The 26,518-nt window shown below is 50.2% G+C and overlaps 3 protein-coding genes across 9 annotated transcripts; 2 read left to right on the top strand and 1 right to left on the bottom strand.

Annotated features, from left to right (window-relative positions):
* Positions 1 to 715: 715 nt before the first annotated feature.
* Positions 716 to 3,044, bottom strand: LOC100829568. Its single transcript, XM_003562571.4, has one exon. The coding sequence runs from the start codon at positions 2,879 to 2,881 to the stop codon at positions 1,109 to 1,111; it is 1,773 nt and encodes a 590-aa protein (XP_003562619.1). The 5' UTR covers positions 2,882 to 3,044; the 3' UTR covers positions 716 to 1,108.
* An 890-nt stretch (positions 3,045 to 3,934) lies between these two features.
* LOC100829266 (anaphase-promoting complex subunit 13) lies at positions 3,935 to 6,094 on the top strand. Of its 2 annotated transcripts, none has more exons than XM_010236795.3 (4): positions 3,935 to 4,119; positions 4,228 to 4,290; positions 5,389 to 5,473; positions 5,744 to 6,094. In XM_010236795.3, exons 1-3 carry the CDS (start codon positions 4,038 to 4,040, stop codon positions 5,448 to 5,450), a joined length of 207 nt encoding a protein of 68 aa, XP_010235097.1. In that variant the 5' UTR covers positions 3,935 to 4,037; the 3' UTR covers positions 5,451 to 5,473; positions 5,744 to 6,094. The 2 variants fall into 2 exon arrangements, with proteins under 2 accessions (XP_010235097.1, XP_003562618.1); XM_003562570.4 differs by having other exon boundaries at positions 3,936 to 4,119; positions 5,389 to 5,468.
* Positions 6,095 to 8,201: 2,107 nt separating this feature from the next.
* On the top strand, positions 8,202 to 26,298 carry LOC100828966. Of its 6 annotated transcripts, none has more exons than XM_014900287.2 (6): positions 8,202 to 8,312; positions 8,387 to 8,418; positions 9,351 to 9,694; positions 9,776 to 9,857; positions 9,927 to 10,016; positions 26,104 to 26,298. In XM_014900287.2, exons 1-5 carry the CDS (start codon positions 8,288 to 8,290, stop codon positions 9,990 to 9,992), a joined length of 549 nt encoding a protein of 182 aa, XP_014755773.2. In that variant the 5' UTR covers positions 8,202 to 8,287; the 3' UTR covers positions 9,993 to 10,016; positions 26,104 to 26,298. The 6 variants fall into 6 exon arrangements, with proteins under 6 accessions (XP_014755773.2, XP_014755775.2, XP_024313867.1 ...); XM_014900289.2 differs by lacking the exon at positions 26,104 to 26,298 and adding an exon at positions 11,029 to 11,817; XM_024458099.1 differs by lacking the exon at positions 26,104 to 26,298 and having other exon boundaries at positions 8,203 to 8,312; positions 9,927 to 10,418.
* Positions 26,299 to 26,518: the final 220 nt, after the last annotated feature.

The following is a 26,518-nucleotide window of genomic DNA, read 5'->3' as shown; positions in this document are numbered from 1 at the left end:
TCTAAGGACAGCCAAATGAAATACTCCATGAAGTGCAGCTGCTCGAGAGATGATGACACAACTGAAACTGACAACTGATCAAACTACTAGTGTAACTACCAACCGTGAAGGACTTGTGCCACCTGCCATCTCTCTTGATGGTTAAGTTTGGACTGATGACTTAAAAGATTATTACTCCATGGCATTAAATTAATACCTTTTCTTCGTGAAATATGATACGGAGTACACCGTATCATAATTCCCAGTCAAAATGTGATACTCCCTCCGACCCATATTACTTTGTACTAAATCTGCGACAGGTAATATGGGTCGGAGGGAGTATAATATACTGATGTCAATGTTTTGTAAGCAATCGGTTAACCATGAAAACCTACTGATACAAATATCTGAACACATCTAAAGCAATCAGAACCTAAAATAGGCACCGCAATGAAATAGTATACATGTTTGGACAAGTTTGACTTAGTCACGAGCTTTACATGAATTTCAATAACTTTACACCAGCAATTGGTAATTGCAAATGTACTATTGTACAATATTGCTAACAATAGCTTCTACCATGTTACCATGAACACGGGAAAAAAAAGTGATTTAATACTACGGTTCCCACAGGTTGTGCATTGTTCAAGATGGGTTAGTAAGCTACTTATGATGGTAACAATAATAAAGACACAATACATGGTAATCTGATAGCTGTAATGTCCTTCCTTTGTTCTAACAGTAAATTGCACTGTATATAAGTTAACTGAAAATTCGTTTCCAACATAAGAACATTCAGCAACACTCATATGGGAACAGACACAAATCCCCAGCTAACTAAATGGGGGACTTAGAGAGCAGAGATGTTGGCATACTGCAAAAGGGCTATTAAGAAGTAAGTTCAAGTAACTATCTGGATCTTGGAGATTTGAGCACAAGAAGAATAAATTATACAAAAAAAAGGAGGGCACATGATTCACATGAACGTGTAATCAATTGAACATGCTATAACAAGCAATATCAAGATTGTATGCCTAATGACAAACCCTGGGTGAAGTTCCTCTGAGTTCAAATGTGCCAGCCAGTGGGAGAGTATATACCAATACTTATCACAACATGAACTCATATGTCACAAGTTGCAGGTATTGATTCCATCTTTGCAGTCCCTCGTCAGGTTGTTGAAAGTTTCAACCTTTGCCTTTGATCTATAGAATACCTCGGTGTCGACAATCACCTTCATGTATGCATCGAACGGCACTGGCTTCCCACCAGTAATCGTCGTCGTTTCATTGTACCATTCACTTGTATTTGACCAAAGCTCCTTATAATCATCAAGCAAATGCACGTGGAAGTATGACCTGAGCTTATCAAAGTAGTTATAAAATGGCTCATTTGTTGCAATGTAGAGGTTCCGCATCGGCTTAATAAGCTTTGTCACCTTCTCGACAATTGCCCCAGGTGACGTGTCATCATCCAAGTTTGGGTACATCTTCTTGTTCTGTGCCTTCCAACCTCGGACCACATGCAAGCCATCATAATCCCAATCCATCCTACCTGCAATCTCAGTTACAATGTTCATCAGCCTCTTCGACTTCCAGATAGCATACCAAGGCCTCTGGATGACCTTGGCAGCTCGCCCCTCACAAACCCTGTACCAGTAATTCTCAGGCTCCTTCCCGTCAAACTGCCTCCAAATGATGTTGCTTTTCTCCCTCCTAAGTTGCATTGGAGTCACCTTGTATGTTGGTACCTTGCGCACCGTGATCCGTCCTGGACCCTTCTTTTTGTCCCAGCGCCGCCAATCCTTGAGAAAATCCCCTTCCTCCACCAGAGACACAGAGTCCTTCAAGTGCTCAAAATCAAAGTAGAACCTAAAATCCTTCCCATCCACGTCCCTGCCATCCTCCGTGTGAGCCCCGGACAAGCACATGTTCAAATCCATGACGAACGTCCGGTTCAAGAACTTGGCCTCACCAAGCCCACACAAGAAGCTCCATATGAACTGGTTCATGCTCTTGCAATGATCACCGCCCCTCATGTAGTACAAGTACTTCCCTTTCCTGAACTCTGCCTCTGACCCAACCACCGGGACCGTGTCATTGATCTCCGCATCAACCGGTGGCGCCGCGACGTGCGGGCTCTTGGGACCCTTTGTCCGACGCGGCGAGCGAGCAGCGTTCTTCCCCGACCGGAACTTGCCGACGCTGACGATCTCGAGAGCGCACCCCTCCCCAGCGGTGAGCGCGAATCGGCGGTAGTCCCTGTACCGGCGCCACGACTTCTCCCGCCGGTTCCGGAACCGCCAGGCGACGTCACACTCCCCGGGCTTGGGGCCGGGCACGGGCGCCTCGTAGCTGAGGAAGACGATGGACTTCCGGAAGAAGGCCTTGGCATTGAACGCCTTGACGGCCGCGAGGACGCGCGGGTCGGAGCAGTTGACCGGCGCGTCGGGGTCGTTGTCGTCGCAGCTCCCCGCGGCGGCGGCGGGGGTGGCGTCGGCAGCAGCAGCCTGGTCGGTCGCGTCTCGCTGAGCGGCGGCGGAGGAGGAAGAGGAGTTGAAGTCCTCGCCGGTGGGGAGGAGCGAGTCGTCGGGCACGAGGAAGGTGGAGTTGGGGAGGACCCGGGAGAGGGAGGTGGTGAGGGCGGCGGAGGACTGCAGCCAGGGGTCGGGCGGCTGGTAGGTGACGGCGGCGACGGTGATGGCGAGGACCGCGAGCACGAAGAGCGAGAAGCAGACGTTGCTGGCCGCCTTGATGATGGACTGTGAGACCGGCACCTCGCCCACCGCCGCCGACGACGGGCCGGAGGAGGAGCGGCGGCGGCGGCCGGAGTCCTCGGAGTCGTCGCGGAAGAGCGGGGAGCCCTCGTCGTGGTACTCCTCCTCCTGGTCGGAGGACGACATGGCTGGGGGCCTGGGGCGGCTGGATCTGGCGGAAGGGGCGAGATTTGGAGGAGCGGGGGGAGTGAGAGCGGTGGGTGAGCCGTTCCAGACTTTCAGTTGGCGTTGGGGAATGGGGAGAATGAATCAGAGAGGGTGGGGTGGCACTGTCGTGCTAAAGCTGTCTAGCCTGTCTTCACTTCACTTTGGGGCTTTGGCGTGCGTGTCGGCGCCGGAGATTATTTTTGGGGATGAAAGATTGCGCACGCACGCTGCAGGAGCTGCTGATCCAAGAAGTTGCGTTGTTTTCGATCGAGCAGCTGGAAATGGTGTTTGTTTGTTGTTGTCACTGACTCTGACTCACTGCTGAGTGGTGAGCACTGCTGAATGCTGATCTTGTGCATACCACACCATTGGAGAGTAAGGCCACGAGGAAACGAAATGTGAGCTGAGTTTGGGAAAATAGAAACAAGAACCAAAAAATTGCTACAATGCTTAGCACCCCTTGTGCGTCCTGTGTATTATTAGGAATACTTTTTTTGGAAGAAAGATGAAGATGACTATTAGCGGAGAGGCAAAAGGAAGAGATTGACATGGGCTCACCCAATGATTTTTGGTGCTTGCATAAGAGCCGGTTTTACAAAAAAAATTCTCTAGCACCTGCATGCTACAAACGTAAGAACCATTGTTGAGTTTCTTTAGCATCAAGTTTTTACATACTTTGCACATGCTCTGAGAGAAAGAGGTGGAGATGCAATTTGATTTTGATTTTTGAAAGTGCACGCCATGCTTCTGTTCCGGCACAAATCTGGATAAGAGAAGTGACCACATAGACAATATACTAATAGATGCAAGTAAATACACATCAAAAATTGCCAATCCTTTCTGGAGGTTTTTTCTTTTTTGAGAATGAGTCTTTTTCTTTCTTTTTCTTCTGTTTAGGGCGAATCCTCAAGAAAAATCCAGGGCCACAGCCTACCGGGCCAACAGCCAAGTCTCTGGCCCTTTGCAATCTGGGCCGCAATCACACGGGCCGGCTAAATAAGGCCTGCTCCATTCCGTCCCACTCCCAGTGGAAGAAACCCCACCGGGCCACCGGACTCCTCCCCCACCGCAGAACACCGGACTACAGCAGCAGCCAAAGGAGCGGAGGCGGCGACGACGCGCACAGGAGGAGAAGATGGGCGACCAGAGCCTCAGCCTCGGCGTGCTCATCGACGTCGTCGACGAGCAGTGGATGCGCGACACCCTCCCCGCCGACGGTACCCCCTCTCCTCCTCCTACGCCGCCGCCGCCTCTTCCGAGCAGATGACCTAATCGGCTAGCCCGATTCGATCGACCCCCATCTCACGCGAATGGTGCTGCTGCAGATATACCCTTGCCGCCGCAGATGACCGTGAAGACCGAGGAAACCGAGGATCCTGCGCCCGCAAGTACGCTCGCGTTCTTCCCTTCCATAGCTTCTCCGGTTTTCTGGTGATGAATTTGGTATCAGTTAGTTCCGATCTGCACCGGGCCGTGACCCAGACGCAAACCCCGGTTGCGCGTAGACACTTAAATCTAGGTTGGGAAATGATATTGTTGAGCCTTGGCGATAGGCCCTGATTGCAATGCGAGGTTAACTGTTATAAGTACCACCTTTAGCACACAGTTTCCCCAGGAAGGCATTAGGGGCTGTATCGTGTGATTTCCTTAGCTGTAGCCGCTAGTTAGCGAGACGTGTCTGTTGTTGAGTACTATCTCGTCAAATGAAAGTTCTATCACACTGGTACTACGCTATTGTTCTGCTCTCACTGGCCAGCGCCCTTGCATTCTTGATAGCACGATAGGTCATTGCCATGTATAATGATGTGCTTCTTTTGTTCACTACAGCAGCAACATTAAAATCCAAATGTTTCGGTTGCTCTATGCAAATGTGTACGCGTTTTTAACAAATTAAGGCTGAATTATCTATCACTTGCAAACATCTCTTATGATATCAGGATTCTTTTGGCTCTCTTATTGCACTTGATAGTGTGCAATCTTTGTCTCAAAGACTCAAAGTTTCCATTGAGCAGTAAACTATTATCCATAATCAAATGCTTGACCCAAGATTAACTGGAGCTCCATCTCAGAAAAAGATCAACTAGAGCTCATTATTTGTATTACTAGCGTTTTTTCCAGTGTAACTTGTTTCACTTGATCAGGTAGCGTTCTTTCTTGGCCCAGAGACTACTACTGAAACAGGTTTCTGGTGCAAAATCGTCCCCGTGTGATAAAAGTTCAACTACAAACTTGCATCTTTGCTCTTTTAAGAATCTTGAACTGCATAAGTTCCCTGAACTCAACTTCTGTGTAATTCCAAAATCTGCTTGATTGCTTGGCATAAGTAATACCACAGTACCTTTCTGAGCAATATGAATGGTCAAATGCAAATGCTTTACAACAAGACATTGTTTCAAATTTGAATGGAAATCTATTTCGCTATCAGTATGGTCACTGGCTGGTATACTATTGCCACTCTTTTGATACGAGTTATTTGATACCAACAGATCAGGAAAGCCAGCCCGCACAAGGGGATGTATGGCGGGATTTTGCCATGGAGAATATCTAAACGTGTATGATCTACGCGGTAAGGTGATACAATTAATCAATTATAATACATGCATCCAGCAAACATACTGTTAGAATAAATCTCGTTCTTGTAGACAGAGTGGTCACTATTCAGGATCATTTCTCATATGCATTTTAGATCTGAAGTCCTCTAGTCTGAGAGGGATTCCGCACATAGTATCTTCTTGGTAGATACAGAACTTCATGGCAAACATATGTCATCAATCATGTGATTGTGTAGCATCAGAGCTGGTGTGCTGATCTGTTCATGCCTTAACTTTGTATGAATTACAGTGCTTCCAGAGATGAAGATGCTATGCTGGAAATCTGCAAGCGGCATGGTGTATTCTGGCTTCTAAACTCTGTAGATATTCTTAAATTCACCTGATAAACTTGGTGCACTGTCTGGTTGAACTGTAGTTTGTCCAGGTCGTGTGTAAATGCTCCAAATATTGGTAGAATGATGGTATGAACATCGTCAGAAGCTGTAGTCTGTGTCACGTTCTTAATTTTGAAGGTGATAATTTGAGCCATTTGGTTATATGCACAGATTGTGTTATGGATTAAGATTGCAAATTGCAGACTTTTGATTGTATCGGATTCACTTGATTTTCTGCGAGTAAATGAGACGCATGGTTGTGTTAATGTGTCTATTCAGTTATGGTTGATAACTTGATATCACGTACTTAACCTAGCCTTTTCCAACCAATAAATGGCAGAGTGTTAGAGTATACTACATATTTATTTTTCTTTCGAGAAACAGGAAGTGTCTACAAAATTGTATACTCGGTTCTTGGAGTGCACTCATTAGCATTTTTGTTTTTTGTTTATGAACTTATCTTATATTTCTTTAGTGTTGATTTTTTTTTCCAAAATGAACAAATCTACACATGTGGATACGATGAAATTACATTTTGGGACGGAGGAGGTAGAACTTAGCACGGGTTCTATTTTTAAATAAAACACAGGTAGCTTCATCTCAGCTTAAAAAAACAGTCATCAGGGTCACAGCACACGAGAGGGCACCTCATCGCTGGCTACGCGCACGGGCACGGTCACACACATGCCCAACACGTATCCTAATACTTTCATTCCCTTGCCCTTCATGTGTCCAGCAAAAGAACTACCGAGAATTGCTCCGAGCGCAATGCTTACACCGAAAAGAAATACTGGTAAGTAACACTGCAATTACAAAGAGATATGGTTTAGTAACACTGCAATTACAAGGAGATATGGTTTAGTAACACTGCAATTACAAAGAGATCTAGAATCGTAAATCTGGTTTAGTTTATTGCTTGTAACGTTGTTGTGAATACAAAACTAAAATGAATCTTGTCACAGTCTAAATTTTGCTACTGCCTCCGCCCGGAATTACTTGTCTAATATGGGTCGGAGAGAGTACTCAACTCCAGTATCAAAAAGTATTGGTCAGTTAACTTTGAAAACTAAGTAGGATTTTTTTTTGGGAAACTATCTAGGTTAGATTTGGTCATTTGACAAATTAAAATTATTTTAACGATGGCGCATTGGTCTAGATACAAAGAAATGCCGAATGTGGACGAGAAAAGAGAAGGAAAAAGTTAAAAGAAAATTGGGTAAGGCAAAGCAAATAATTATTGAGAAAACTTATTTTGAATCTTTTAGGACTCCAAAGTTTATTGGAAACAGAAAGTTATTGTTTTAACCAGAATATATAATACCTAAAAGAAGAACAAATAGATAAATAATAGTAGGGACTTTTTCCGGTAAAAAAATAATGGGATTTTTAATTGAAAATAGAGTAATTTGTATATGTAAGGGTGAGTTCGTAAGTTTAGGCTTTACCAAATTTGTGTATCTTAATTTTTTTCTAGAAAAATGATAACATGATAAAATATACTCTACCCCTTTTTTTTATAGGGCGTGGCTATATCTCAGAGGCTTGACTTTTAAGAAAAATGCTCATTCGTCGCATTGGAGCCGTTGGATTAGTATCTGAGCGTTATCTACTCTTCTCTCCCACGTGTTGCAGTTGGATTAAGATCCCATGGTCAGTCGACTAATCTCTAACTAAAAGTAGGTGACTTCTAAATAGCAAAACATTCTTTATAATAATAATAATAATAATAATAATAATAATAATAATAATAATATGGGTGTGATTATATCTCAGACGTTTGACGTTTAAGCAAATGGTTTGAGAACTCATTATTACGTTGAAATAATATCTGGACGTCATTCCATACTCTCCTATTTTAATTGTTCATTCCAAATCGTAGCAATTTTTTTATCATTGACTATGGGTGTGTTTGATTCGGTGCCAACATGTGTCATGCTAAATTTTTCGTCATTGACCAAATTTGGTAATTGTTTGGATGGTGACCAGCTATTTGACAAGGCAATTTCCTTTAACCATTTCTAGTTCAATTTTCTTGTGAATATTTGGCTTGCCAAATTCTGGTTGGTCAAGTGTGGGCTCAATCCAAGCACATCCTTAAAATTGTGTAGTTGTTTGGATGATTTCTAACTAAACAATTTTTTGAAGGGGACTACGGCAGCCAACTAAACTATTTGGCAAGCCAGTGCCTCTTCGCCAAACTCTAGTTTAATTTTTTTGCCAAAATCCTTCCCTTAGTCTCTCAATCTCATCCCAGTCCTTGGGCTGCTTTAATATCCGTGTAAACATTCCTATTGGTTGGAGGATGGAAATCAAAGGGAAATAAGTTCACGGACTTCAAAACCCCAGTCCTCGGCTCCTCATTCCAATTCCAGTCTCCGTCGCTCTCAGGTCCTTCCAGTCTCCGTCGCTCTCACTTTGCGTGTGCGTGTAGCCAACTAGCCCTTGTTGCTGTCGAGATCATGGACACCGAAGCGGCACCGCTGGGTAATTCCTATTCGAATTTGTGTATATTCTAGTATCGGCGATGGACCCGGATCCTGACTTTTCAATTAATGCAGCTGCAGCGAAGTTTGCCGACCAGGCTGCAAGGGTACGTTCCCCCGCTAGGTTCCTCCGCTTCCGCCCCCCTTCTTCCGCTCCCCTTCGGCCCCCCTTCTTCCCTCTTCTGCAAGTCTATCTTCAGCGTTTTTCGCAAGCCCGATCAAAAGAAAAAACCGTCCTCTTTTGCCCGCGCTGTACAGGAATCAAAAAAGGCAATTTTTTTTGCTCAGATTCTCTTCCTCGCCCGGCTTTGTTCGGTTTGGTGCAAACCCCCTTGAATTGAGAGGGATTGAGGGGAAAAAGAACTACAATCTCTCTCAATCCCTACCATTCCCCATGGATTTGGAAGGATTGGGGTACGTGATTAGAAAAAAGTTGTCTCCGTTGGGGCGAAACGAACGGGAGGATTTGGGTTTTTGGTTTTCTCTTCTGCAAGGTATCTTCTGCGTTTTTTGCAAGCCCGTTCAAAAGAAGAAAAAATCATCGTCTTTTGCCCGCGCTCGCAACATTTTTGCTCAGATTCTCCTCCTCCACCGGCCTTGTTCGGTTTGGTGCAAATCCCCTTGGATTGAGGGGGATTGACGGGGAAAAGAACTACTCCCTCCGTTCCATAAAGATTGGCATGAAGCTAGTTCAAATCCGTGCCAATCTTTATGGAACGGAGGGAGTACAATCCCTCTCAATCCCTACCATTCCCCATGGTTTTGGGAGGATTGGGGTGAAACGAACGGGTACGCCATTGGAAAAAAGTTGTCTCCGTTGGGGTGACGAACGGGAGGATTAGGGTTTTCCGTTTGGTTTTTAGTGTTGTCTCCGTTGGCTTGTAGTATCATCAATCTATCTGTTTTAGTATGTTTAGTTCAGTGTTCTGGTCCATACGAGAAGGCCCTTTTATCATGTTAGTTCGTAATCTGATGTGTCTGAATGTTCTGCTCTTCTTTCTTTTTTTTTACATATTTGATAATTTCCATTTCCATCCAGGCCAAGATTGCCCTGAATGGACAGTTCGTTTTGGCAATGGCTAGCTATCCATTCGTGGTTGGGTTCACATTTGCGGCTCGTAGTGGGCTCCTAAATGTGGTGAAACCTGCTGGCGTGCCCTCTACTGGATTTGATTTATGGAAAACAAGCGACGCGGCAAGCCTTGTGAAGACTGCTTTGTCCTTCACCGCTGTACTCGCTGTTCATGTGGTCTTATTGGGCCATCTTTTGATGATGCGCCTTCCAGGAGCACCTTACCTGAGCAGACAGTGCTTGGTTGCTGGTCCGATGCTCCTTTTCTTCATCACCATTAATTACTTCTACACCTATCTCACCCACACCCGGTAACATTTCGATTGATCCATTGCCATATTTAATTTTGTTCGTCCTTTCGTCGATTGAATGTATCATTTCTTTTTGAGTAGCTATGGTGCCTCGACAAAGGAGTGGTATATCTTTACCGTCTTCACCGTTTTGCTTGTGGTTATTACAGGCTGGATGTACTTGGTAAGGGCTTTCCTGTGGTCTCTGTCACCGTATGGTGTTTGCGGTGTATTAACACTCTTTGAATTACAGGTACCGATCAAGCAAGAGACCGTGGCGAAGAACGGAAAAGAGCCAGAACCTGCAGCACAGGTCTAAGGATTAGATGCTGATTGGAAAGATGTAAGAATTACTGTTTTTGACTATGTTAATGGCTTGATTGCTGGTCATCGAGAGTGTTAGTATGGTTGCAAAGTTGAAACTTAAGTTTGAACTTTAATCTGTTCATTTTACTAAGTTCTAGTTGTAGTACAACAATGATCGATTAGAGGGTAATAGCATGTTCACTGCTTCAATTTGTGTTTAGTTGCCCCCATTTCTCAAAAAGAAGAAGAAATTAATTAGCTTCTTAAACTTTGGTACAAAACAGTAATTAGCGGTGAATCTTCATATCAAGCAATATGGGTCCATATACTCCAAACTGTAAGACGGACATTCATGGAATGGTGAATTTGTAGAATCATATGTATTTTGTAAAGTAAAGACAAGATCGATCACACGATTTTATGTAGTCCATTTCTCAAATTCGCCAAATTCCACTTTCAGATTGGAACAGAACTTCCGAATCTGTTATAAATAGAACTGTATAATGGTGTGGCATTGGTATCCGTAGTCGCTGTTTCATGTAACATAAATACTATTGTTGGAAATAGCTAGAAATTATGGTGTGGAAGTAGGGGTTCAAGAAAAGGCTACATGACTCACATCAGGAAGTCTGAATCGCCACTTCTCTCATACAAAGAAAGTAGCTTTAGCAGGTTTCATTTAAGAACAGAAATAAAATAAGAGATGTGATAGTGATTCATGCCAGAACAAGCAATGCAAGGAATATGCTCATGTAGTGCCGAGCTAGCTCGATTACCTTCAAGTTCTGAAAGCATGTTTCAAGGTGACCATTCACCAAAAGATGATTGAAAAGATTGGATTGATCTAGCTCTGCCCTGATATTTATCAGCCATTTCTAGATGTGTTCTTCTGTTTCTGCTCCCATTTATGAACAGAGAGTACATGGCATGATGCTATGAATATTAAGGCTTGTTAATTAGCATTCAACAGGCAACAGGAGTGTATTACTGTTATGCATTTTAGAAACTACAATGTACCATTCCCCAAGGTGCTAAACCAGTGCTTTCAGATCCATCGACCAGTGAAACAAGGAGATAAAGGAGTAGGGACCTTGTGTTCAGGGGAGGAGGGGGGGGGGGTGTTAGGGAGTTATTGTATAAAAGCTTAGCAGCAAATCTCGTGCACCATGGTGAGGAGAATAATGCGTTGAGGGTTGCTGATTGATCTGATGCGGGGGTCAATGCGTGCCGGTGGTGAGGACGTGGGTGGCCAAGAGGTTGGAACTGCACGTTAGCGCCGCCGCTGCCATCCTGGTTCCAGGATCACCCCGCTGCCATCCCTGCTGCCATACGCAAGGCCATCCACGCGGAGGACTGGGAGGCAAGGATTATGCGGTCGAGTGGAAGAATGTTGCGGTGGTCGTGGTTGGTGACCTTACGGCGGGCCGGAGGCTGATCATGCTGAAGTGGACGGGAGAGGAGGCGGCAGTGTCGGAAGTAGCGGCAGCAGCGAGAGGAGTGGCGGCAACCCCAGCAGGGCCTCGGGTTGCGCTAGGCCATGGAGAAGCAATGTGGGATAGGAGAGTCGAGGGATGTGTGAGCGATGGACGACGTGTTTTTTTAGAAAACGTGCGTGCGGGGTGAGTTATGCAGTGAAGGGAGATAGACAGGATGCATGAACAGGCATCGACTAGAAATTAATAGGTAGTATAGATATAGAGTACAGATCTCCCTATGTCATCATGGGAAAACTTTTGTTACTGATCTCCCTATGTCATAGTCCACAACTCCTTTCAGCTCTAGACTTGTCTGCGTTTAATAGTTGTACCTTCAAATTCTGCTCTGTTATGTTCTATTCATTTTGTTGTAGCTGTGATTTTGTCGTCTCATCAGAGAGTTGCGTAAAATTGAAGGGCTTTTATATTCTGGTAAATATCTACACTACTGCTGCTATAGAATGGGTTAATTTGGCTATCATTTTGAGTTTTGATTTCTCTGCTTTTTTTCGGATACTTGTTTGATGGGAAGATTCAAAGAAATATGGTAGATGTGCATGATGAGCTAAATTAATTAAGATGCAGGCTAGCTTAATTTGGGGGTCAAAATAAGTTGTCTTTGGTGGTGTATCTGAATCTAAACTTGTTCAAGACTGAATGAACAGTTGCCAGTTTAATCTGGAGGCAAAATAAGTTGCCCTTTGTTCAGGGATCGATCAGGAGCTAGTAATGAAACCAGGGTTCAAGATCGAACGAACAACCAGCTGCAGCGGTAGCTAGCAGTGCCCTTTTTTCTTGTCATATGTCTGATTCCAAGAGTGTAGCAGTAGCTTAATTCGATTTAGACGCCCTTTTTCATCTATTTAAAGTTACTGTTTAGATACTTCTTTTGGAGGGGAAGTAGATTTTGATTGCCTAAGATAATGGATAATGGAGTGTAAATAACTACCTGCCACCTGCAGCCGAAAGGCAACTAAACAGTAACTTTAAAGAGCTAATCAACTAGCATCTAAGATTCTCAGCCTGGTGAATGATTTTCGATATTGACTGACATAGAGTTGGCAACACTAGCAAGTTAGTTCAAGTTATGACCATTTGCCAATTCAGGTTTGAATTTAGTGGTCAGCTGATCTTTTTGTATTTAGCGGCATCTCATCGAAGTGTGAATAATCAGAAATTCGTTGTGGCAAGTGTCGTAGCACGGGGCTCAGACACCAGGGATGCGTGGGCACCCCATTTGAGGTTCGGCAGTGGGCGACGGGGATCGTTCCGGTGATCGCGTGCGAGGCCAATGTCAAGCGCGCACAATGAACACGAGATCGTTTACCCAGGTTCGGGTCACCTTGAGGTGTAAAACTCTACGTCCTCCTTCCGTGTTTTCTATTATCTCGTGAGCAAAGGTTTACAAGTTGCCGGGAGGAGTCCCCGGGTGCTCTCTCTTTTCTGGCTAAGTGCTACTTGCTGTTTTTGGCCTGTGCTAGCGTGAATCTGAACGAACCGAACTCTTTGACCGTTGGCGGAGGTCCTTCTTTTATACCGAATGGGATGCCACAGGTGCCACGATGCATGGGTGACAAATGGCGAGGAGAGAGCTAGGGTAGCTCCTCCTCGGTGCGTCGGCTTGCATGCAGATTAGGTAGTCTTGCAGCTAGGGGTCTAGGCGCCTGAAATTTACCCTAGGCGGGTCACTGTAGGTTGAAAGGACGGGGAATCCTCTTTTGGTTGGAGTATTTAATGCTGGCGTGTGGTTCACTCCTCGTCTTGACGAATCCTGCGCGCAGCGCGCCCGCCGAGCGGCTACGTGGTGCCGCTGTTGCTCCCGCTCGCTCCTGCCCTTGTAACGGACACTTGCGCCCGGGAACACCCTTCTCGGCAAGTAAACTTTCCGGGAAGCGCCCAGGCGGGATTTCTCCTGCTGCCCTTCTAGGCAACCCCCGCAGCCCGGCTAGCCCTGCCGGGCTGGCGACTTGCCGGGCAGCTTGTGCGGAGCTGCCCTGGGTGCGATCCTTCCGGGGGGCAAGCGAGGTGGCCCACGCGTCATGAAGTGGTGGCACCCTGGGTGCCACTGGTGCGACAGTAGCCCCCGGGCGTGGGCCGGCAACGCTTGTTCCGGGTAGAACCTTCCCTGGTCGGTTGCCGGGCTACGCCCTTAACCGACGCGTGTGTCCCGAGCCGCTTTGGGGCCCTGCTTATGCACTGCTTCAAGGGCTTTGCCGTTACTGCAAAGTAGTGGGCGCGAAATTTTCGCCTTAACCTCCCCATTAAACATGGTGGTTAAGGCCACGCCCCGCGTTATCCCCTCTTAGGGCGTAATTATCCCAGCGCACCCGTAGGGTGGGGATGCGACCGTTGCTCGACGCCGGGGCGCTATAAGACCCCACCGCTGTGCTAGGGAGCAAACACTTAGCCCCCCCAGCTTTTCCCCTTCGTCTCCAATCTTCCTCGCACCCCTGCCTCCGGCCAGCTTTGGCCCACATCTCTCATGGCGCCCCCCGCTCCCAAGGAAGGGAAAGGCTCCAAGAGGCCTGCAGCCGGCAGGAGCGAGGCGGCTTCCTAGAAGCCCGTCTCGGATAAGGACCAAAAGAGGAGGGAGCTGAGGGCCTCGTGCGCCTTCTTTCGGCGCGGCTACAACGGCGAGGCACTGGACAAGGTCCGGCACGCCGGCACGCCGTCGCCTCGCGCTTCAACGAGTACGGGGAGACCCTCATTTTCCCCGCCGGCGCCGACCACCAGAAAAACGACTTCCGGGTGTTCGCGCGCTTCATCCTTGCCGGGTTGGTGGCGCGATGACGGCGCCACTAGCCCCTGTGACGGTCGGGTCCGCCGGCGTACGTGCACGCCCTCTTGCTCGGCGTAGCAGGCGGGTAGTCGCTCCTCCCCCTCTTGTTGGCGCTCGCCGGCGAGTTGGTCCTCGGGGGGTTGCGCCGGAGCGCGAAGCCTCGAAAGACCCCCCGAGCGGGCGGCGCCGTAGGTGCCCGCGGGGCCGCCGCGACCCGGGGTGTCGCGGGTGCCGATGGCGAAGCCGCCACGGCGTCAGGCGGCTGTTGCTGCTGAAGCCCTTGCCGGGTCGCGGGTGGTCCCCGACGGGGCATCGGCAGACGCCCTCGGAGCAGCTGCCGCCGCGGTGCTGGCGGCCGCCGCTGAGGCTCTGGCGGCCCCTGCGGACGTGGTTGCTGCCGAGGTATCGGCGGGCGCCCCCAAGGCGGCCGACGCCGCGGGGCTGGCGGCCGCTGCCGGGGCGGATATCGCCGATGGGGAAGACCCCGCCGTGGCCCCTGAGGAGGTGGCCGCAGCCGCCGCGAACGTCCTTGATCTCCGCACGATCAGGGGCGCGTTGTCGCTGTCCTTGTCGTCGTTGTCCACGGGGACGACTTCCGGGGACGCTGTAGCCTGGCCCGCCTCGTCATCCAACGACTGGAGGGAGGGCCAGCTGGTCTTGGATTTGCCCCCGCTCTCCTCGAGCACCTGCTTCTCGCGAGGTGCTGGCAGGAGAGCGCGCGGGGCCCGATTGGGGGTGTCGTGCATCAACCCTCACTCGTTGCAGGGCGGGAAGGTGGCGACGATATCGTTGAGTGCCGCAACGCCGGCATGGAGGGAAAAGACCCTCGGCGGGAACTTCGTTGATTGGAAGGTTTCGTCGGAGATTCCCTCACCCATGTCCTGAGGGTTTCCAAATCCATGCCGTCCTGGTGGAGGCGTATCATGTCCCCGGGACCCGTGTACATCCACGCGGGCCGGGAGCACAGTTGGAGCGGCGCGAAGCGCCGGTGGAGGAAGGTACGCGCCACGTCCACATTGGTGAGCCCTACTAGCCGCAGTGCCTTGATCTTCTCCATGATGGGGAGGAGATCGGCGTCGCGGTGGTACCTGTCTTGCCAGCAGCTGTGGGGTTGCGGCAACTCTGTGGGCGAGAAGATGAACTCTTGGGGGTCTTCCACTCGGACCCAGCACCAGTCGCCCCGCCACACCTTCTCAATCTTCTTCCCCGACCGGACGATGAACTCGGACTTCATCTGGTTGCGTGCGCGGAATACCACCCCCGACGACATCGCTTTCGCGTTGTCAATCCGGGGGTAGAAATAGTGGCGGAAGAGCGCCACCGACGGCATCACCCCCAAGAACGCTTCGCAGAGGAATTGGAAGGTGGCGAGGAGGAACAACGATGTGGGGTGGAGCTGCGCCACCTGCAGCTGGTACGACTCCATCAGTGCGTGGAGGAACAGCGAGAACGGCGGCACCAGCCCGGTGAGTATGAAGCGCCCGAACACCCGGAAGTCCTTGTCCTGGTGCTCGGCGCCCGCCGGGAAGATCAGGGTCTCCCCGTGCTCGTTGAACTTGGAGGTGACGGCATGCCGGATCTTGTCCAGCGCCTCGTCGTTGTAGCCAGGCCGGTAGAAGGCGAGCGTGGCCCGCATCTCCCGCTTCTTCTGGTCCTTGACAGCGGCTGCCCTGGTTGCCTCCTCGCTCTTGCTAGCCGCCGCTTTCTTTGAGACCTGCACCTCCTTTCCCTTCCTGGTGGTGGGGGGCGCCATGGGGGACGAAGATGGAAGCTAGCAAGAACACTTGGATGTGAGGTGCAAAGGGAGGGTGAAGACGAAGGCCGTGCGGATAGAGTGCTTTCCCCTTTTGGGCAGCGGTAAAATCTTTATAACACCCGGCCGTTTGGTAACGGCCGGTTTCGTACCCTACGGGTGTGCGGGGATAACTCCTAATCAAAAGGAGTAATGCGCGGAGTGGCCTTAACTTCCCTGTTCGAGGGGGAGGTTAGGGCGGAAATCACGCGCCCACTACTCCGTCCCCCCGGTGTCGGAGCCCCGTGCGATGACAAGTAATGACCAACCAAGTCGTCCATATCCGCGGACACGGCTTTCCGAAAGATTTATCCCTGCAGGGTGTGCCAATTACCCGTACACGTTCGTCCAACCCTTATTTCCACTTGAGTAGGAACACACAAAGATGTGTGTCGGCAGGACTGGGCGACACGACGTTTCCAAGCCCCACAACTAATCCTGGGGACCAACCCAACTGAGTCTATCCGAAACGAGAGCTTGGCCGAAGCGTCGTACGGACTCAAGAGTTGCGTGGACAGCTGGTAGTGGTTCAGGGCCCGCAGGATGACCACTCCAGACTAGTGCCACAATCCTATATGAATGCAAAGTCACCAACAAGTCTCCACGAATCTCTGTGTGCATGCAATGCAAATGCCAAATGGAACGCCCGAACTATGTGGCCCTTGGAAGAGCTGAGGATCAAGTACTAAGTCGAGGGGGAACCCATATATTCTCCCACGAGCGGTTAGCGCGAAGTTTCTTGGATCGGCGAAAACGAGAACTCAGTCCTTAGGTCGGCGCAAATGGAACAAATCACCAATGCGTTAGAGCACGGCCTCCCATCGTTGCCTTGTTACAGTTTAATATCATATCACAGTTTAATAATTGCAATTTAAATACAGGAAGTAGCATGTGGATGTAGCAATTGTGGAACCCCAGATATAAGGACACTAGACTCGCAGCTAAGCATGACATCTAATGACCAAGATGTAGGGCAACAACAAACATGTGACATGGTAATAAGATAAGTAACAGGACAAAAGGCAATTGAGTAGAGCTGACTAAAAAAAACTATGCAATCCTAGAGGCATCGTGACAAGACTGAGATCGTAACTTAATGCAAGATTTAAGGGAGAGGCAATAGGTATAATCAACATGGTCAAGGAATGGCTGCTTACCTGGAGTACTCAATAGCCCGGAATTGAGAAAGAATCCTGGAAGAAGAACACAAGCGTAGTCGTCGTTGTAGGAATCGAAGACTAGCGAGGAAGAAGCAAATACACGACATAAAAGGAAAGTATAAGCATACAAGATACACATGGTAATTAATATGCGCAATCAAGGAATGATGCGTGACATAGGGATGATGCATGACATATTAAGTATTCCGATAGTAAATCCGATTTACAATTTACCAAGTTAAATGGAGTCCGAAACATCTACACATAGCATCTAAACAACTCCATATGCAAGGAATAGAGTTTAATTGATTAACATGCATGACAATGACGTGAATAGGTGCAATGCATAATTTAACAACAACTCAAATAACCGACAAGATCGGAGTTGCAAACACCGATGGCAAAGAGGTACCTGCATCTATCGATACTATCGGTACATACACGGCATCTCATACAACACATGCATTTCATATATCGCAATCTACGAGTCTACGCCACGGGACGGTCGCTCGTTATACCTTGGACTCGTTGCGGCGTTGCGATGTAGACGAAGTAGTCGACATAGATGAGGTAGTCGTACACGTAGTCGTCGTAGTCGAGTAGACGATATAGTTGTTGAAGGCTCCGGCTCCGGGGTTCGAGGCGATGTTGGTCTCCACGGTGCCGACGATGTGTGGCAGCAACACGTGCAGCAGCGAGGCGTCTCGACGCGGAGCGGTGGCAACACAGCAGCGGCAACAACAAGCGGCTGACAGGCAGGGCCCACAAATAAGGGACACATTTTAAGGAAAACCAGAAAAGAGAAGGGAAAAAGGCCAACGGGCCTGGGCTTGGAGATGGGCTTCGGCCTGGTCTTGGGCAAGCTGGGCTTGTAGGCTGGAGAGGATGGGCAAGCAGGGGGCTCGGCTGGGCCTGGCGAGCAGCAAGAGGCAGCCAGAGGCGCGGGTGGAGCAGAAGCAGCGCGCGAGGGAGGCAGCGACGAGGCGGCCGGAGCAGAGGGCGGACTCCGGCGAAGCTTGGACCAGAGGAGACGCGTGGCGAGGTGGGGCGCGCATGGGGCTCGCGGCAGGGAGCAGCAGCCGGCGGGGGGGGGGGTCGGGCCAGGGAGAAGGGTGGCGGCGGCAGGAGGAAAAGGAAGGGAAAGAAAAGGAAAGAAAAGAGAGGAAGGGGGCTAGCTTTATAGGCTAGGAAACTAGGGTTTGGCTAGATGGGCTGGCTTTAGGCCCATCAAACAATTACACTCAAATTTTAATTAAACTTTGAGTTATAAAATAGAATAAGAAGAGAGAGTGTGTTGGCTTAACTAGATCCGGAATTAATTTGTCAAACTCAAATTAGGATTTATACAAAATAATTTTAGGCTTTTAGAAACACAACAAATGGCAAACACATGAGCACACAAAAGAAGTGACATCTTGTGCAAGCGACATGTGAGATGATACTAATGTCATGGCAACATGTTAATGATGGCATGAGCATGACAGATGATGAAGATGAATAAATTACAAAACAGTCCAAAAGGGCTTAAAAGGAAAAGGGTTGGTCTCGGGCTGTTACAGGTACAGTACTTCCCTGATAGCCCCCGCAGCTTTGAGCTTGTCCACTTCTTGCTTGATGAAATCTTTGCGCTCCTGTGCTTGCCGGCGGATCTTCTGCTTGATGGGGCGGGCGTCAGGGCGCACCGCGAGTCGATGCTCGATCACCTCCCTAGGGACTCTAGGGAGATCCGATGGTTCCCAAGCGAACACGTCGGCGTTCTCCCGGAGGAAAGTTATGAGGGCGCTTTCCTATTCGGCGGTGAGGTTCGCACCGACGGTGACGGTGCGTTCCTCGTTGCCGGCTTGGAGGGGCAGCTTCTTCACCTTGGCGGTCTCCTCCTTGAGCTTCTGGCCCTTGCTGGGTCGTAGGCTTGAGCCTGCACCTCCCCTGGCAAGTCCTTGCGGGGTAGCGCGGGCCTTCTTCGTAGCGGGGGCGTCGCCCGGCAACGAGCCTTTACTCCCGGCAACGTCTTCGGCGCCGGTTCGGCTGCGACGGCGGCCCTGACAACCTCGCCAACGCACTAGTCTACGTCCTTGTGGTCGTACGAAAGGACACCATACGTGGACGGCATCTTCATCATGCCGTAGGCGCAATGAGTCGCTGCCATGAACTTGGTCAGCGCCGGCCGACCAAAGATCCCGTTGTAAGGCAATGGGGGTGTGCGCCACGTCGAACACCAAGTGCTCGATCCTGAACGCTTCCCGGGATCCGAAGGTAACCGGCAACGTGATGCGTCCCAGGGGGCGCACGATTCCGGGGTTCACTCCCATGAACGGGTCGGTGGTCTTCAGCCGCCCCAGCGGCAGCTGAAGTTTCTCCATTAACGTGGCGGACAGGAGGTTTAGCCCCGCTCTGTTGTCCACCAGGACCTTGGTCACCGTCACGTTGTTGATGATCGGTGAGACCACAAAGGGTAGAACCCCTTAACCCCGGGCTGGGTGATCATCGGCACTGAAGGTGATCGGCACGTGCGACCACTTCAGCGGCTGCTGTGCCTCCGCGTCCGGCAACAGCGCACACACCTCCTGGGTGAGGCACTTCACCGCGGCGTGGGATGAGAGAGCGTAAGCTCCCCCATGGATGCAGGCGACGCCGCGGGGCTCTTGCAAGCCGGGCTCGTCGCTCGAGCTGCAATCAGACTCACGCTGCTCCTCAGCGCGAGCCTTATCTCGTCCCCGGGGAGGGCGCTCCCTGCCGGCACGGGCCTAGCCGCGTCCTCCCTGGGCTTCCTCCCTGCCGGCGCCCCCACCAGCAGGCTTCGGCCCCGCTCTGGGGTCGTTCGGGCAGTCCCAGGAGAGGTGCCCGATGTCGCCGCAGTTGAAGCAGGCGCCGGCCACTCGTCGTTCCTCATGGCGCTGCTCGCGCCTCTGCTTGATACCCTGCACGATGCGGCAATCCTGTGCGTTGTGGTGGCGTTGGCATGGATGGGGCAACCGGGCGCGTCGTCCGGCTTGCCGCCGGACCCGCCACCGGATGAGGCCTTTTTCGCAGGCCTCGCGGTAGCCCCCGACTCCGCGGCGAGGACTTGCTTCCCGTTACGCTTTCGGGAGCCCTTCTTCTGCGAGCCCTCAGCTGGGCTCGCGGCAGCCTAAGCTACAGGCTCGGGCGCCAAGTGTGCTTCCTCGGCCATGGCACACTTGTGCGCCAGGGCGTAGAGATCCTGTGTCGTCTGGATCCGATGCGTGCTCAGCTTCTCCCGCATCTTGGGGTCACGGACATTGATGGCGAAGGTGTTGACGATGGCGGCAGCCTCCGCCTCCGGGATGGAGCAAGAGAGGCTGGAGAAGCGGTTGACGAAGCTCCTCAACGTCTCTCCCGGCTTCTGCACCACAGTGTGCAGCTCCGCCATGGTTCCCGGGCGCTTGTAGCCGCCCTGGAACGCACTCACGAACTGCTCGCGCAGATCCGTTGTAACATCCCAAATTTCAAAACCCTTCATATGCATTGCATATCATGAGCATCATGTCACTCTACATTTAACCACATTTGAAAACCCAAAAAAATTGCCCAGAAAACCCTTTTGCAAAAATGCCTTTATTTGATTTTGGGCTTTGATCTTGCTTTTGAGTATTTGCAATTTAACCCATGAGGGTATTGGTTTAAAAAGGGATTTAATGCATATATAAAGCTATCCCATAAATTGGCTTTTGAAACTATTTTGAAAAATAATTTGTTTTGATAGCCTAAGTGCCCGAAAAGCCATGTTATAGGCAAATATATTTTAAAATATTTTATTTTGGGGAAATTCTTGGTCCAAAAGTTAGACCATATGAAAATATGATTTTCAAATTTTGTTGCATTTTATTTGGAGTGATTTGGAGCTTCGAATCAATTTTGAGGTTCAAAAACAGAAAATAGATAAAAGAAAAAGAAAAACCGAAGAAAACCGGACCGAACTGGACCGAACGGCTCGGCCAGCCCGAGCCGCCCGCGGCCACTGACCAGTGGGACCTGCGTGTCATCTCCTTCCTCCAACTGCCTCCGGATTCCACGCACGACTCCGAGTCCGCGACCACGCCTCCACTCCGATTCCTCCGCGCACACGACTCCAAATCCGAAACCCCGCGCGTCATATCGAAGCCCCCGAACTCCTCTTCCACTTTCCCCAAACCCCACGTCCAATTTCGCATCGGTTAGAGATTAATTGCTCGCCGGAGTTCGTTGCTACCGTCGCCGTTCTTCGCGATTCGCCGCCGTTCCGGTGAGGTTCTCTCCGCGCTGACCCCATCTCCTTCCTCCTCTCTCCAGCGCGAACCCCGTGACGCGCGCGCTTTAGCTTTTGGAGCTCCGCCGACCGTGCGGGCCTTCTTCCTCGCTGCCGACCGCCGCCCGCGTGCCGCCCCGTGCTGCCCCGCCTGTGCTGTTTCGCCGCGAGCCGTCTCTGCCTCCACGCCCCGCGCCGCCCGCGCCGGCAACCGTCGCTTTGCCCGCGTTGCCCGCGTTGCCCGCCACCGTGCGCTCCACCCCGCGCCCGAGCCGCCTGCGCCGCCCGCACGCCGTGCCACTCCGCCGCCCTGCCTGCGCCGCCCGCCACCGCCGTCAGGCGAGCTAGCCCCGCCGGTCGGAAACCCTAGAACCGGGCCAACCAGATTCTACGACGTGGTAGAGCTTTATTTTAATTTTTTTCGGCAGAATTGGATAATGTACTTTTACAGAAAGGCCCCTATAACTTCAAAGCATCATATCTTTCAAACCGTTTGTCCAAAAATTGTGATCCGCACCTTTCTGGAATCGTCAAACTTGTAGAACTTTGGCACTGTCTAATTTCAGTTTTGAACAACTTAGTCAGAAGCAATTTACAGAATAGTGGTTTATGGTTTAAATTTCAAATGAATTGTTTCGAAATAGTTTTGAGCATGTTAGCTTGCTATAAAATTATTTGAACTTGTTCTCTGTCCATTAGGACCAGAAAAGAAATTGTTTTGTGAATAAAAATGGTATACAACTTTAAATCTTGTTCTGTGTTGCAAAAACCACACAATCTTTTTATTCAAACCCTATCCATGTGTCATGCACTTTAATTACCTCTTTGGTGTTGTATAATCTGTCCAAGTCATTTGAAAGACTTTTCAAAACAGAAACAAAACTTTTTACTTTAGAAGTAACCTTTGTGTGCATCATCATGGCATATGCATCATGGCATGGTTTTTGTATCGAATGTTGTGTTTATTGTATGTTTGTTTCTTTTATATTAGATTGTGTGGAGTGTATTCATTGTTGTTGCGAAGAGTGCGAGAACTACCACAACCTTGGACAAGGCAAGTTCACTTTGATCATTCTCCTAAATATTTTTACTATGCACTAGGTGTTTTATTAGATGCATCAGGAATATTACTCGTACCTCTATGCTAGCTATAAATCTCAGGTAGTCTAGTTTACCCTCGTCATTTCCTTGCTACCAAAATTGCCATCGATTGTAGTTGAATGCTAGGCTATGGTAGTATCGTGGGGAAAATAACTACATTATGATATTGTTATGCCTTTGGCGATATGAAATGTTTTGTTAGATGTAAGGCAAAACAATTAATCCAATGAACCGTCATGATGGATGGGCTGCTTTGAAGATTTTGAGAATTAGCGGCGTCAGGTCCATTTCTATGGGTCCTTCTGAGTCGAGTTCCTGTGAATTCAGGAATGGATCGTCCATGGACGTCTCTTCCGTGGATTTGGGAAGCGCCTACGTTGCAAATGTGGAATGCCACCTGGGGTAACCGAGACTGGACTAGTTTCCTATTTAGAAGCTTCCAGTACAACCACAATGCTATATGGGCTCTAGCGAGACAAGAGTAAGTTGTATGAACCTAGACCCGAGGAATTGTACTAAGGTAGCCGTGTAGGGGGAGCGTGATTCTCTCGTGGTTTAGGAAATTACCTCTGAAAATCTCGTAATCGATGCCGTTGCTACTCTACCCTGAGGACAGTAAGGGATTAACACGTCGGTTTCTTGTGGGGAATGTGTACAAACTCTCGAGAGCGTCAAAACTAAGTACTTAGCCATGTCACCGGCAACGGACAATTTGAGCGACTAGATGTGGAGCTGTAAGGAAAGTCTCACTCATTCAAATTTCTTAAATAAAATGGATGGTTTGAACAGGGTAGGGGCACTTGATGAATCCACTTCAATGTGCTCTAGGTTAATAGGAGCATGGGTGTGTCTACCCCTTGTCCAATAGTTATCATTATTATAACATTCCTTTGTAGTAGGATAATTTATGTTTTGCTTCCACGCAAACAGCCTGAACTCCACCTTGCCAAATACTGCATATACTTGGTAGGTTCTATTATAACTCCTAGTGAATCTTGCCAATACATTCAATATATTGACCCTAGTGGCTGCATCGTTTAATGATGCAGAAACTGCAACGACGAGTAAGACGTACGTTCTGCTTGTTTGGGTTACGGGTCTACATTCCAACACGCTCTCACAGTGGTGTTGATGTGCCCTTGTATCTTTCGCTTTCTGCTGCTAAACAGTTGTTTTATTTTTAGCTAACCCGTGGAGTTATGCAAGTTGTAAGTACCTTTTAAATTCTGGATGATTCGTGGTAATATTGAGACCTTTGTTCTATGATATTACATCTTGAAACTGTGTGTACTAGTGAGTCGATTCAGGGACTAGCACTAAGGCACAGAGATCGAACCCGTGTACGGGGGCGGTCGCTTCATCCGCCCAAGTGGCTATGGACCCGGCAGGCAGATTGAGCAGCCAAGTTCTCGCCAATCCCTTGAGGACCATCGGGAACCAGTTGGCCCTGACCTTGTCGTCGGCACCGATGGCGTGCATCCCCAACGTGTAGGTCAAGAAGAAATCCCTCGGGTTCATGGTCCCGTCGTACGTGCCAAGCGCCGGCGCTCGGAACTTGCGGGGCCATGTCACCCGGCGCAGCTCGCGGGTGAACGTGGTGTAGCCACCCTCGTCACCCATGGGAGCATCCTCCTGCTCCTTCGGGCGCTGGCGGAGATCCTCCTGTTGGCGGGCGTTCAGGACGCCGCTCGCGTCACCCCGTGTGACGGTTGGTGACGAATCCGAGGACCCCTTAGGATCCCCGCCTCCTGGCCCTCCATGCGGGGGAGCGTTTTCTCTCTGCCCCGAGGCGCGGGGCGCGTCTCCGCGGCCCGGGTTCTTCCCGCGGCCTAAGCCCGCCGGGGTGCCCTCACCTTGCGGTTGCTGGGCGGCGAGTGAGAGGAGCGCGTCTAGCTCCGCGCTCCATGCTTCGTGTGCCGGCGTGCCCTGCTGCGGCTTGTACCGCACCATGACTCGCGCGGCAATGATGGCTTCTGTCGGGGTTTGGGCTTTGGGCAGTCGATTCTCCAACCGGCTGCCCTCCCCCCTATCCCCCAACGCACCCGGGTGAGTGGGGTGCCACCCCGTCGGCGTCGCTCACGGCGCGGTGTGCTCATGGCGCAGCTGCCGCTGTGTGTCTCCGGCCCGCGATTCAACCTGCTGGCCGGTGCGGGTGGCATCGTGGCCGCTCGCGCGACTGGCTCTGGCGCTGGGAGCCGCTGGCCCGCTCAGCCAGTTGTCCGCCGACGGCCCAGGAGGTGGGGGTGGCAGCTGCGACTGCTGCGCCCGAGAGGGCTCAGGGTTCTCCTGAGCCCGCGACGCGGGCTGCACGTCGTGCGATCGCGTGTGTGCCGTTCGGGCTTCACGCGGGTCGATCCGGGAGTCACCAGCCCGCTTAGGAGGCATGGCGACTGGCTCTGCTGTTGGAGTAGACGAGGCTGATACTACCGTAGACGACGGCGTCGGCGGCCACCAGAGAGCTCTCCTCGCGCGCCCCTACCTGGCGTGCCAGATGTCGTAGCACGGGGCTCAGACACCAGGGATGCGTGGGCACCCCCTTTGAGGTTCGACAGGGGGCGACGGGGATCGCTCCGGTGATCGCCTGCGAGGCCAATGTCGAGCGCGCACAATGAACACGAGATTGTTTATCCAGGTTTGGGCCACCCTGAGGTGTAAAACCTTACGTCCTGCTTCCGTGTTTTCTATTATCCCGTGAGCAAAGGTTTACAAGTTGCCGAGGGGAGTTCCTGGGTGCTCTCTCTTTTCTGGCTAAGTGCTACTTGCTGTTTTTGGCCTGTGCTAGCGTGAATCCGAACGAACCGAACCCTTTGACCATTGGCGGAAGTCCTTCTTTTATACCGAAGGGGATGCCACAGGTGCCACGGTGCATGGGTGACAAATGGCGAGCAGAGAGTTAGGGTAGCTCCTCCTCGGTGCGCTGGCTCGCATGCAGATTAGGTAGCCTTGCAGCTAGGGGTCTACGCGCCTGAAATTTACCCCAGGCGGGTCACTATAGGCTGAAAGGACGAGGAATCCCCTTTTGGTCGGAGCCTTTAATGCCGGCGTGTGGTTCACTCCTCGTCCTGACGAATCCTGCGCGCAGCACGCCCGCCGAGCGGCCACGTGGTGCCACTGTTGCTCCTGCCCTTGTAACGGACACTTGCATCCGGGAACACCCTCCCCGGCGAGTAAACTTCCCGGGAAGCGCCCAAGCGGGATTTTTCCTGCTGCCCTTCTAGGCAACCCCCGCAGCCCGGTTAGCCTTGCCGGATTGGCGACTTGCCGGGCAACTTGTGCGGAGCTGCCCTGGGTGCGATCCTTCCGGGGGGCAAGCGAGGTGGCCCACGCGTCATGCAGCGGTGGCATCCTGGGTGCGACAGTAAGACATGCATTTTTTATGTTGCTATGGCAGTGGGCTCCATATCCAGAGTATATCCAGTCGGATGATCACCTTTTTATTGGTTCTTGCGACACCAGTGCATACTTTAGATCTGCATTTCAGCCGGTTGTATCCTGCATCATGTGTGTGCTCCAGCATTTATCAATTCTTTGTCATGAAACCAGAAATTAACACGTGCTGTTGTTATTCTCATAGGAAGTCACAAGTGAGCTGGAAGATCATGGTGAGGAGAATTTAAAGGCTGTGATCTGCTGTTGCTTCGTGTGGCTTCTTGCTGTTTCATTAAAAAAACTGCAATATTACTTTGAATTAATTAAGTACTGCTTAAGCAGTACCTTCGACCTGGTGTAAAGGCTACTACTATCACTTTTCCAGTATTGCACAACTGTCGATTGCTATTGTTTGTTTTTCTACCTTCTGTGAGCTGTGAGACGCTTGTTGTCACATGCTGTTGCCATTATCCACTCCACTTCGAGTCCGGTAAAATTGTATGGTGAAGGATATGAAAAGAACATTCTCTGATCTAGTCTAGTCAGCTTACATCGTAGGCCCTTTTTTCTTGTTACCTCCCTCGTCTTAATTTTTGACTCAAATTTGTCCAAATATGAAT

The sequence above is a fragment of the Brachypodium distachyon genome, chromosome 1 (genome assembly GCF_000005505.3).
Source record: "Brachypodium distachyon strain Bd21 chromosome 1, Brachypodium_distachyon_v3.0, whole genome shotgun sequence".
Taxonomy (NCBI): Eukaryota; Viridiplantae; Streptophyta; class Magnoliopsida; order Poales; family Poaceae; genus Brachypodium; species Brachypodium distachyon.
The sequence above is the reverse complement of the archived record's forward strand: the minus strand, read 5'-3'. Positions and strand labels throughout refer to the sequence as shown.